Source organism: Panthera uncia, assembly GCF_023721935.1.
Source record: "Panthera uncia isolate 11264 chromosome E2 unlocalized genomic scaffold, Puncia_PCG_1.0 HiC_scaffold_20, whole genome shotgun sequence".
Lineage (NCBI taxonomy): Eukaryota > Metazoa > Chordata > Mammalia > Carnivora > Felidae > Panthera > Panthera uncia.
This window is the reverse complement of record NW_026057589.1, coordinates 21,274,164-21,286,458: the sequence shown is the minus strand read 5'-3', so window position 1 is coordinate 21,286,458 and position 12,295 is coordinate 21,274,164. Positions and strand designations below refer to the sequence as shown.

At 62.0% G+C, this 12,295-nt stretch overlaps 1 protein-coding gene across 1 annotated transcript in view; it reads left to right on the top strand.

Moving 5' to 3' along the window:
- Positions 1-12,295, top strand: part of SLC38A8 (solute carrier family 38 member 8) — a 16,802-nt gene extending 4,507 nt beyond the window's left edge. The window contains exons 3-10 of the mRNA XM_049622488.1: positions 382-523; positions 1,631-1,732; positions 3,746-3,803; positions 7,779-7,893; positions 8,684-8,831; positions 9,011-9,219; positions 9,906-9,957; positions 12,105-12,295. Coding sequence (XP_049478445.1) covers positions 382-523; positions 1,631-1,732; positions 3,746-3,803; positions 7,779-7,893; positions 8,684-8,831; positions 9,011-9,219; positions 9,906-9,957; positions 12,105-12,198 — 920 coding nt within the window. The 3' untranslated portion in view covers positions 12,199-12,295. The remainder of the gene's footprint in view (positions 1-381; positions 524-1,630; positions 1,733-3,745; positions 3,804-7,778; positions 7,894-8,683; positions 8,832-9,010; positions 9,220-9,905; positions 9,958-12,104) is intronic.

Below are 12,295 nucleotides of genomic sequence, written 5' to 3'. Positions count from 1 at the left end.
GGGGGGGGGGGGGGGGGGGGGGGGGGGAGTTTATCAGGGGGACGTTTACTGGCTCTCAGTACCAGCTCCTCCCCTGACAGGCTCATGAGCAAACAGAAAAGCATCTTTTATGAGCGGATTAGGGCCCAGGTGCCTCAAGGGCAGGCCATTTGGCCTCTTCCTTGTTGCGGCCCCTCTAGCAGAAGGTCGCCGAATGGCTGTTGAATGAACCTGCGGCAAGGTTGCTGCCCCCGTGGTGGCACGTGACAGGTGGGGCTCCTTGCCCCGGCCGACCCCGGCCCGCCCGGGAGCAGGGACCCCTGTGGCTGGGGCTCTGTGCCTGGGGGTTGCTGGGGCTGCAGCTCTGAGCGGTCCCCACCCTCTTGCCCTCCCTGCCCTCAGTGTGTGGCTTCCTGCTGCCCAGCGCCCCCCCAGCCCCGCAGCCGTGGTGCGTGGACCAGCGCCTCACCCTGACCCTGCTCTCCGCGCTGGTCATCTTGCCCCTGTCCGTCCCGCGCGAGATTGGGTTCCAGAAGTACACCAGGTACAGGGGCGGGGGTGGGGTGGGGGGGCTGCAGACGCTTCCCTGCCCGGGTCCCCACCTGTGCCGGCGTCTGCAGGTGGGGGGGGTGGGGACGGGGGGTTCTTTCTGCCAGGGATTAGGGGGGCGGCCAGCTCTGGTCCTCCCCTTTTGGAGAAGAGAAAAAAGAGGGACAGTTACCCAAGTAGCACATACGCGGGGTAGAAAACAGAGATAGACGAGAACGTGTATTGACGTGGCTGTTATTCTGTGATTTCATTATTACAGATGGTTTATGTGCACAGTCACGGGGAGACCCCAGATATACACTTGGGTTCCACCTTGCAGTCTGAGGTGTTTTGGGTTTATTTTTTTTTAACGTTTATTTGTTTTTTGAGAGAGAGCACAAGCAGGGGAGGGGCAGAAAGAGAGACACAGAATCCGAAGCAGGCTCCGGGCTCCGAGCTGTCGGCACAGAGCCGGACGCAGGGCTCGAACTCAGGAACTGAACGAGATCGTGACCTGAGCTGGAGTCAGAAGCTTAGCCGACTTAAAACTGCCCCTTTATATATACTTTCGGAAAATAAAAAAAAAAGCTTGGCGAAAGGACTCACCTGAGTTTGCAACCTGCCTTCCCCTGTTGCGTCGTGAACGCCAACAGACTTTTTACCTTAGAACTAGAATGGGGAGAGAGCACGCGGGGGACCCAGGTCCCCTCTGGGCTCCAGCCCTTGCCTGGCTCTCCTGTCGTGTCAGCAAGGTCAGGGGCGCACCCCGCTTTGGTGTGGCCCAGCCGAGGGCGTCCCGGCGTGGGTGCCACATTGGAATGCTGTCTTGTTGGAGAGATGGGGGCTCCCGAAGCTCTCGGACCTGATGGGTGTCGGCCTGGCTGGGAGCTCGACACCTCTGACCCCTGGGCCTCAGACAGGCTTCCCGCTGTCCCCACGGCACAGACATGGAAATCGAGGCTCAGAGCAGTGGGGACCTTGCCTGACACCTAGCCAACGTGGGCCGCGCTGGCCCTCAGACAGCGCTCTGTGTCACCCCGGGCTGCGTATGGCAGGGCCCGTGTTCCCGTGATGGGGTGGCTATACCGTGGAGGCCCCTAACGCCGCGTTCCGTGTGTGTCAGCATCCTAGGCACCCTGGCCGCCTGCTACCTGGCCCTGGTCATCGTGGTGCAGTACTATACCGGGCCCCAAGGCCTTGCTCGTGAGCCCCGCCCCGCACAGAGGTGAGTGTGAGGGGGCGGCCGTTCATGGCTTCCTGCGTGAGGCCGAGAGGTGGGGGTGGGGAGGGGCTGTCCTGCAGAGATGCTGCGCGGTGCCGAGGGCTTGGGGTTTGCTGGGAAGCCACTGCAGGGCTGAAATCAGATCTGCTCGTGGCAGGGCCACCTCCACGGGCACGTGACCAGCAGTCACCCAGAAGGGCCCTGCACGTGGCTGAATGGCCTGCTGTTGCATTCCTGAATTTCTTTTTTTTTTAAGTTTATCTTTGAGACACACACACACACACACACACACACACACACAGTTCGAGCAGGGAAGGGGCAGAGAGAGAGAGGGGGAGACACAGCATCCGAAGCAGGCTCCAGGCTCCAAGCCGTTAGCCCAGAGCCCGCCGCGGGTCTCGAACCCGTGAACCGTGGGATCGTGACTTGAGCCGAAGTCGGGCGCTTAACCGACTGAGCCCCGCCGGGCACCCCGCCATCCTGAAATTCTTCCCTGAACAAGGTGCCAGCGTGTTCATTTTGCGCCAGGCCCCACGAACTTCGTGGCCTCTTCTGGCCGACCGATTGGAAGCAGGACTGCAGAGAAGAGGCTGGTGTGACTCTGAGCTTTGGGCTTGAGCGCTGGGAAAGGTGGCAGTGCTGTTTCCTGGGGTCGATGAGACGGGAGCAGGGGCGGGGGGAGGAAGTCACGTGGGGACATGTTATGTTGGAGGCGGTTCTGAGACCTCCGATGAAGATGTCAGGTGACCAGTCAGACCTGTGTGTCTGGAGGTCAGAGAGGGGTCCGGACTGGAGGGAGAAAGGCCGTGGGTGTCAGCCCCGAGGGGGCTTTTGAGGCCGCCAGCCTGGGTGAGAACGGTACGCTGAGCCAGTGGTGCCCAGTCCGGCACCAGGAGGTCAGGGACAGGAGGAGGAGGTGTTGGGAGAAGAGAAGGAAGGAGAAGGTGCAGAATGGGTTAGCTTGGCGGGGCGGGGGTGGGGGAGCTCTCACTAGCGCCTCGAGGGAAGAATCCTTCCTGCCCCTTCCAGCTTCTGGTGGTCCCGGCGATCTTTGGTGTCCCTTGGCACATGGTTCTATCCCTCTGTCTCTGTTTCCATCATATAGGACCTTCCCTTGTCTGTGTCTGTCTGTTCTTCTGGTAACAGCACCACCCCACTCCAGTGTGACCTCAGCTCGTTTTCCCTCATGACCTCTACCAAGACCTTGTGTCCAAACAAGGCTTTGTTCTGAGGTTCCCAATGGATACAAACTTGGGGGGATGCTAGTCAACCCAGCGTAGAGGAGGATAGAAAGTGGGCCTCAGCAGTCAGCAGAATTTCAAGAGGGTTGGGGTGATGGCCGCCAAAATGCTGTTGCTGGGTCACGTAGGACTGAGTCCCAGCTTTGAATTGAGCCACGGAGGCCGCTGGTGATGGGACGAGAGTTTCATGAGGGCGGGAGAAGGGGCTGAGGGTCCCAGTGGATTGGGCCCAGGGAAGAGAGTTCTTCTGAGAAGGGGAAGAGAGGAGTGGGCCGGAGCTGCTGGGGGAACCAACACCAGCAGGTGCTGCTTATATCTCACTCCGCTGTGTCCCCCCAGGTGCCAGAGGCTGGTACCCAGAGCTTGTCAAAGGGAGCTGGGGGTCCTCATCTGGGTGCCCCTGAGGGGGGCCGGACCTCAAGGCTCTGCCCTGTGTCTGGCTCCGTCCTCTCAGGCAGTTTGGGTGGTGGTCAAGCCATCCTTGCCCTATTGGATTTGATGGATGCTGCCAGTGCCCCTGACCTCGATGGAAACGGAAAGTTGGGAATTCCTTGTAGCCCTGTCCTGCGTGGAGAAGGTCAGCTTAGCAAATGTGAGCACAGGTGTCTTTAGAAGGTGCAGTGTGCCACACGCATCCTTTTCCTGGTAATTAAAAAGCCTGTCTCACAGCCCGGCTCAGCTACGTTTTCCTGGTATTGTTTAAAACTCCTCCTCAAGTGGCGGTTGTTGTGAGTCGAACTTTTTGCGACAAACCCCTGTTCTTGTCCGTTTGCAGCCCCTCCTCCTGGACCTCCATGTTTAGTGTCTTCCCTACGATCTGCTTCGGGTTCCAGGTAATGGCCGCGTGCGGGTGGAGGTGCGTGGCTTGGGGGGCTGTGGTGACTCTGCTCCCTCGGGAGAGGGTGGCCCTGTGTCAGGAAAGAAGGTGGAAGACTCGCTACGGGGCGAGGTGGGCGGTCTCCTGGAGGCTGTGCGTGTCGGTTGGCATCTGGGCTCGGTGAGGGGTGAACCGCTGTTGAACCTGGGCACCCGGCCTCTGCCGACACCAGCAGCACATCTGTTGGGTCCGCGGCAGCGTGTGGGGCTCCGGAGCTTGTTCCCTCCTCTGCGAAATTCTCCCGGGGCCATCTCCCTGACTGGGGACCTGGTGCCACCCGCTTAGACGGAACGCCTTTATGCAGGTGGCTGCTGTCCCTGGCGCCTGGGGGAGGAAAGATCCTGACTCGGGAGGCGTACCGGGCAGAAAAGGGGAGCTTGTGACGGAGTGGCACAGAGTGAGGGCGTGCCGAACTGTGGGAGGCAACAGGCGAAGGGGAGTGGGTTCAGCTAGTGAGCCCGGGAAGGGAGGGGGCCGCAGGCAGGGGTGAGGTGGTGGGAGAGCTGCAGGGGTGAGGTCGGTGCCCGCCCCCCGCCCCCCCGTGGTGTTAGAGGGGTGCAATGGAGGCCGTGGGCTCCTCCCCCGAGGGGGTTTCCAGTCGCCTGGCAGGTGCTCCCTGACTCGTTTCATCCATTGTTGATTTTAGGAAAGCTTCGCCTCTATCCTAAGAACAGCCGCCCCCGCCACCCCCAGACACCCCCAGACACCCCAGGCGGGTCTCAAAGTAAAATCGAGTTCGCAGGGGCAAGTGGTGTTCGGCCCGACAGCTGTGCCTTCTCGCCTGACTTGTTCCTCCCCTGCTCTGTCCTCCAGCTCCTGTTTGTGCTTTTTCCATCTTGCGTTTTCTTTGAGGATCGTTAAAAAAAAAAAAAAAAAAAAAAACAACCCTGGAACGTTTCCATTTATCCTCTTTATAAATCAGTCGAAATATCGCTTCTGGGGCTCAGCAAGCCGCTCGCAGGAACGTCTCCCATTTCTTCTCGCACGCCCCATATTTTCAAAGAGCTAAAGCGACGATTTTGTTGTCAGCGGTTTGGACGCGGCCTTCATCCCTCTCTCCCGCGCCCGGGCACCATATGGTGTGGCAGGCTTGCGCCGCGGGGGCCGCTTTCCAGATGCTTCCGAGGGCTGCCCCCCTCACCTTTGCCTCGGCTCCGTCAGCCGGTTCTCCTAGCAACCGGGGCCTGGGCTGCGGTTTCCAGGGACACGGGAGGCAGCGATGAAGCGCTGGGAGAAGACAGACGCGAATCGCAGGGTGGGGGTGGGGCTCAGGCCAGAGGAGACCAGGATCTGGGGGTGCGGGGGTGGGGGCGGAGGGCAGTTGAGGGTGAAGAGGGAGAGAGAGGAGGAGGGGCGGCCTGCTGGAGGGGTGGCGCGGGACGGGCAAGTCTCCTGTTGGCCTCAGGAGCTCTGACCTGGCCAGACTGCTCCCCGCCACCTCGAGCGAGCAGCGGGGCGCCCCATCCAGCCTGCAGCGCAGCGCGAGGGCCGTGGAGGGGCAGACGTGGGGCGCGGGCTCAGCTCCAAGCCAGCTCGCCACCCCCGGGACTTCTGCGCGGCTGCTGTTTTTAAACAGCCGTGTTGAGGTCTAAGTCCCGTGGCAAACAGTTCACTCATTGGCCGCAGGCGACTCAGAACGCTGACGATGCCCCGAAAGGAGCCCTGTACCTGTGGCCGGCCGGCCCCCACGCCCTGGCACCCACGTGTCTCTCTGCGGATCTCTTTCGGGCGTTTGATTCTAAGGGGGTCCCTTGGTCCCGGCTTCTGTCCCCCAGCGTGCTGCTCTCCACGTTCGCCCCTGCCGTGCCCTGTGCCGCTCGCTGCCCCCCTTCCTGCGGCTGCGGGGTGGTCGTCGACCGCATTGAGTGCAGCCTGCAGACCGCTCCTCAGCCGGTGGACGTGTGACCTGTTTGCGCTCCCCGGCCAGTGTGCTCCTTCGCCTGCCGTTTCTCCTGCCCTGGGAGCAGAGAGCCAGTGCCATCCCAGCCCCTGTCCCAGCCGGGCAGCCCTGTCCTTGGGAGCCGTGTAAAATCTGGTGTAAAAGCAGGAGAAACGGCCCAGGGGTCTTGGGACAACCTGGGGGGAGGGCTGGACGATATCCTGCCACAGCCGAGCGTCTTGTCCCCACCCCTGCGCTTGGCCGTGCCCTGGAGACCCCCACCGCGTGGCGTCCTGGGCGACCCCAGAGTCTGTGGGCCTTGGGGGTTGGTGTGTACTCGGGAGCAGGGATGGGGAGACAGGGAGACCCCCTGTCGTGGGCTCTGGGCCGTTCTGGGAGCCATGCAGATGTACCTGAGAAATGCCATAGGGGTAGGTACAGGAGGCGGGAACCTGGGTCCCCTGGCTTCCCCTGGCTTCCCCTGATTGAGGCTCCCCTTGAGGATAAAGCCCCCAGGGCCTGGCTGAGCCAACCTGCAGCCAGCAGGCTCCTGCAAGGTCAAGGCGGCCTGGGGCAGGAGTGTCGGCGGGGAGGGTGTGTGCGCTCAGTCTCCCCCGGACGCGGCCCCTGCAGGGGAGTTGGGGAGTGAGTGTGTGTGTCCCCCACCTCTCCTGAGGGCGTGCCCCTCTCCATCATGCTCCACGAGGCGGGGGGGGGGGGGGGGGCTATGTTTGCTTGACTATGTGGCATCTCACACTGGCACCAAGTGGGACTATTAAGCATTTGAGTGCTGGGGAGCCGGGGCTGGGGGAGGCTTCCTGCTTGCTGGGTGCGTTAATGGGTGTGTAATTGAGTCCCCCTGGAACGTTCTTTAGCTATGGGCCGGGCTCTGTGTGTGGCCTGAGCTCAGAGGCATAAGCGAACCCAATGTCCTCGCCCTGATGTAGCTAACAGATCCTGAACAAGCAAACCCAGAAGTGCTCGGGAGGAGAGGGACACAGGGAGGAGCTCAGTCCTGCTGGGGAGAGCTTTCTGAAAGGAAGGGTAGGTGCTGGCCGTACCAAGAGAGAATCCCAGGTAGAGGACCCAGCAGAAGCAAATGTCCTGAGGCAGCAAGGAGGAACAGAGGTGAACTGAGCTCAGTGGGTGAGGAAGGCGTGGCTAGCAGCCTGGAGAGTGGGCAGGAGGAGGTGATCCGCATGTTTGGTTTTGATCAGAAGGGAGTAAAGAGGCTGATGTGTGGAAGGAACCATAGAACAGTCTGGAAGCCATAGGGGACATCAAGATAAAGTCTTGCCTCTCAACCCCGGCTGTGTGGCAGTCAGGGTCTCCTGGGCTGCTGGTGAAATGCTGCTGCCCAGGTCCTGCCCCAAGTAAATGAAGTCCTTGACGTTGGCCATAGGTGTTTTATATTTCAAACTCCTCATGACATTATTAAGTATATGTGAAACATATAAATCATGGCTGTGTCTATTCCCGTGCAACCCTCAGCCCAGTCAGGATCTAGAATGTTCCTGGTAACCCCACAAGCTCCCTTGTGACCTGTCCTGCTCCACAGCAGCCCCCTTCTGTCACCGGAAGCGGTAGTTCTCGACTAGGAGCAGTTCTAGGGGCCCATTGGGCAACGTCCAGAGACGTTTTTGGTTGTCACAATGATGGCGGATGTGTTCCTGGCGTCCAGTGGGTCCCCACCAGGGATTCTGCCCAGCATCCTGCAGTGCACAGGACAGCCCCCCCCCCCCCCAGATGTCAAGGGCGCTGCAGTCCAGAACCCTTGCCCCAGGGTGGTTAACTCGTAACCGGAACTTCATGTCCCCGGAAACATGTTTTCTCGTCTTGCTCAGCGTTCCGGCCGCGAGGCCGTCCTGTGCGAGGTTGTGTTCGTCCTTCAGGGCTGTGTCGTATTTCCCGGGTGACCGTCTGCCGATTTCCCTGCTAGACTTTCTACTGTCGGCGGACCCGTGGGTGGCTTCCTGTGCTTTGGGGCCCGGAGACGTTCGAGGTGGCTCCCGGTGCCTCGGGCGCCCCCTGAGCCCCGCCCCTGCCTCGCAGTGTCACGAAGCCGGGGTGTCCATTTACTGCAGCATGACCCATCGGAGCCTCTCCCATTGGGCCCTGGTCTCCGTGCTGTCCCTGCTGGCCTGCTGCCTCGTCTACTCGCTGACAGGTAAGGCAGCACCAGCACACCGCGGAGCTGGGCAGGGGGCGCGGGAGACCCCGAATCACGTGTGCCCGAGGAGTGCTCACCGCGTGCCCGGCCGTGCCGTGCCGGGTCCGGGAGGTGTCACAGCCCTCGCCCGTTTACTCCTGACCCCCCTGGGAAGTCCCCATTTCACGGAAGGAGTAGCTGAGGCTCAGACGGCTTCCGTGGCTTGTCCGGCAGGGCCCTCCGACTAGACGTGCAGAGCTGAGACCCTGCTCGTACGCTCCACACCCTGCCACACAGATGTCCGATGGGACGGTAGTGACCGTCGCGTGGCGTGATCTCTGGGTAGCGATCTACAAAACGCTCTTGTGGCTTTGACGGACGTGGGTGCCCACAGACCTGGGTTCCAGGCAGAAGGGTCTCCGAGGGGCGCAGAAGTGGGCCTCAGAGACGGCTGGGACCTGCTTAGGGTCACACGGCGTGCCCCTGGCACAGCCCAGGTCTCAGGCCCAGGCTGACTTCTGGCTGGCTGCTTCCCTCCCACCCGGGGCTTTGGAGCCCCTGACCCGGGGAGCCCTTGGGCCGCTGCAGTGTGCCAACCACTGTGGCCCACCGTGGTCACCCAGGAAGCTTGCTGACCCACGACGCCGTCAGTTGTGGGAGGACAGCACGGGGACGCGGCTGCCGTGTTACGCAGCGCCCGCTGTCCGCGGCGTTCCCCATGCTGTGCCCCCCGTCCACGTCTCCCGCCGGCACGGCGCCCTTCTAATCCGCCCCCCTCCCCCGGCCTTCCGCCCTCTCGGCCTCCCAGGGGTTTACGGCTTCCTGACCTTCGGGGCCGAAGTTTCTGCGGACATCTTGATGTCTTACCCAGGCGACGACGTGGTCATCATCGTGGCCCGGGCCCTCTTCGGAGTGTCCATTGTGACCGTCTACCCCATTGTGCTCTTCCTGGGGAGGTGAGGTCCGGCCCGCGGGGCCCTTGTATGTCAGTGCCTGCTCCAGACTGAGCCGCGGGAGGGTCGGCGCGGCCCTTGGGGAACGGCGCCCGGTGACGGGCCGGAGCCCCGCTGGGGGTGCACGGTGCCCGGTGAGGGCCGGCGCGGGGCTGGAGCCGCCCGTGGTGTGTGGCCTTCAGGTCGGTGATGCAGGATTTCTGGAGGAGGCGCTGGTGCCTGGCGTGTGGGCCCGGGGCCCTGGCGGAGCCCTCAGGGCCGTGGGTCCGGGTGCCGCTGACCGTCCTGTGGGTCGCCGTGACGCTGGCCGTGGCCCTGCTCCTGCCCGACCTCAGCGAGATCGTCGGCATCATTGGTGGGATCAGCTCCTTCTTTATCTTCATTTTCCCGGGTGAGGCCCCTGCTCGGCTCGGCTCTGCCCGGTCTCCCCGTGGGGGACTCGAGGGTCTGGAGGGTGGGAGGCCCGCCGAGGCTTTACTGACCGGACACGGGCCGTGGACTGTACGTGCCTTGAGTTAAACGTCTCCGTGACCCTCGATGGGCGTACCCGCTGGGAGTGCTGTCGTCACCCCATCCTGCAGGTGGTCAGAGAGAGGCCCAGCGGCCTCCCGGGGCGGGGCGCAGGGAGTGCCGGGTCAGCCTTGGCCTTGTCCAGTGTCCGGTGCCACCGTGCACTGTGGGATTTCTTTTTTTCTTTTCTTTCTTTTTTTTTTTTTTAATCTTTCTGGGCACGTGAAATTTACGCGGTTCAAAGGTGCCCTGTGAATGTCGTCTTCTTGTCTTGGTTCCCCGGACCTGGGAGGCAAACACGATCTCTGAGACGGGTGGTTTCGTACAAAACCTTCCCCGTGTGGGTGGCTGGAGCTCCAGTCAAGGAGGCCTGAGGCTTTTTGCAGCCTGGGGAGCCCGGGGGACCTCCCAGAGGAGGCGGCGCTCAGGGCTTGTCGTCGGAGAGGCTCAGGGGGGCCAAGATGTTCGGGGGATGGTGAGCTGGGTCCGTGGGGACGGGCTCTCGAGCTCCGGGCCGCTCTGGGTTCAACAGTGGAGAGCTGGAGTGGCCCCGTGTGTCCTTTGCAGGTCTGTGCCTCATCTGTGCCGTTAACGTCCAGCCTGTGGCTGCACGCGTCAGGTCAGTGTCCCCAGACCAGGGTGGCAGCGTGGGCGCTTGAGGGGCTCAGAGGGAGCAGAATGGGAATGTGGCAGGGCCCACGGAGGTCACGTCCTGCCGGTGAGACGAACGACAGGCCACGGGGCTTGGCTTGTCCACGGTGACATGGTGTCCGAGCCAGGAATTGAACCCCTGCCAGCCACACTGGGGCCCGCCCACATGCTACGGGTGCTCAGCCCTCCCTTGCCCTCAGAGGGTGATCGTCTCTGCCGCGAGCTGTGGCACAGGCGGGTCCCGTTGTGCGGAACCCTGCGTTGCGGAGGCCGTGTGGCCGGAGGGGTAACACGTTGTGTCTGCAAGGTAGCGGGTCTTGGCTGGACCCTTGCTCAGTGCCCGGCCCTCAGTCCTCTCCTTACGATACCAGGATACCCATCCTCCAGACGAGGGGGCAGACGCTTGTCCACAGGCACGTGACAAGTCAGGGCGGTGCTGGGACTCAACCCGGGCTGACTGGGTCCGGGCCTCACGCCTGCCTCCTCCTCCCTGCTCCACGATGTGGGTTAGAGAGAGGCTTTGGGGCTCCCCCTCTTTCCCAGAAGAGGGCCCTCATCTCCAGGGTGGCCTGGGCTATGAGTGCGGCCCTGTCCTTTGCCCTCGAGGGGCCCAGCTGACCCCCCGAGAAAGAGAGTGCACGCACGGGTTTGCCACACCTCAGCAAGGGCCTGTGTGGCTCTTCCTTCCCTTCCACAGATGTGGGAACTGAGGCCGAGGCAGGTAAAGGGACACCGTCCTACGTTTGCCGGGGCGTTGAGCACAGGAGAAGTGCGTTTTCTCCCAGCCGAGGCCGCACGTCCACAGTCAAGGTGTCGGCAGGGCCAGGCTCCCTTTGAAGCCTCTGAGAGCCGCTTCTGTTCTTGCCATTTCCTGCTTCTGGTGGCTCCAGGTGTCCCTGGCTGGTGGCTGCCTCACCCCCATCTCTGCCCCTCTGGGGCTCTCTGCCTCAAGTCCCCATGTGCCTTTCTATAAGGACACCTGTCACTGCCCTGAGGGCCCGCCCCAAACGCAGCTTGATCTCCTCTCCGGATTTTTAACTTTGTTACATCTGCAAAGACCCTGTTCCTAAATAAGGTCACGTTCACGGGTTTGGGGTGGACACGAATCCTGGGGACTGCCATTCAGCCCAGGACAGATGCTCCTGTGTTCCAGCAGCCGGGGGCTTGGGTCCCCCCCCCCCCCCCCCCGGAGGCCAGTGTCTCTCTCCTTCCCTCCCGCCTCATCGAGCCCCGGCCTGGTTTTCCCACAGTTGTGGGCAAGGCTTCCTTCCCTTCTGGGGGAAGAGCTTTTCTGGATGTCTCTGAACCTGACTCGGGCTTGGGGCGGCCGCGATGGTCTGGGGCCTCCTACGTGCGGCTGTTTCTCGGCGGTGGTCTTTGAAGGCCCTGCTGCTTCTGTTTTGTGCCTGGATCCAAGCTCACAACGGTTGTTACTGGTGGGCTTTGAAGGTATTTTTAACTCTAGAGCTGCCGTAGGGCCTCTGATCCCTCAGAACCGCTCTAGGAGCCTGCAGGCCCGAGAACATTCCCCACGCTCTCCCCACCTCCGTATTGGGGGCGTTCACGATTCTGTCTCGCTCGAGACTGTCTTTCCATAACATCAGGTCCTGTGGCCTTTGTTAATGGGGCTAGAAATGTGTCCGGCCGCCCTCCCGTCTGTAGGAATTTCATTTCCTTGTCCGCACGGTCTCTGTTAGTGCGTCGGGAAGCTCGCAGATGTGGCCTCAGTGGCTGTCAGGGCGACCGCCTCTGCCCCCGTGGCCAGCTGCTGTTCCCATCGTGGGTGACTTCGGGCTTTCTGCTCCTTCATCGTTTTCAGGGGGGCTTCATGCCCCTCCTCCCGTTGCCCCCAAAGAGAAGGGACTGGAAAAGGGTCTCCCTCCCCCAGGGGAGGAACGGGATTAACAGAGGCAGTGAGTGGTTTTAATCGCAGGGGGCCCTTCTCTCCCATTGTCTTGGAAACCCATCCCGACAGGTGGGGGGGAATACTATGGGTTTTCCTTCCAACTTGGTGGCTCTCCTGGCTTTGTGTGATCAGCCTTCGGCGTGCACTTGGCTGGTCTGTGCAGAGCTCCGGAGGAGAGTGTGCTCGATGTGTATTTCTTGGCCTGGCAGGTGCTGTTTGGAGGCGTGGGGAGTGGTCTCCGTGCTCGTGGGCACCTTCATCTTCGGGCAGAGCACGGTAGCAGCCGCCTTGGAACTCCTCTGAGCGGGAGGGGGTCGGCCCGGCCCCCATGGCTGCCCTGGTGCGGCTGCCTGCGTCCAGCTGTGCGACCCGTGTCCTTGCCTCATAAAGATGCTGGAGA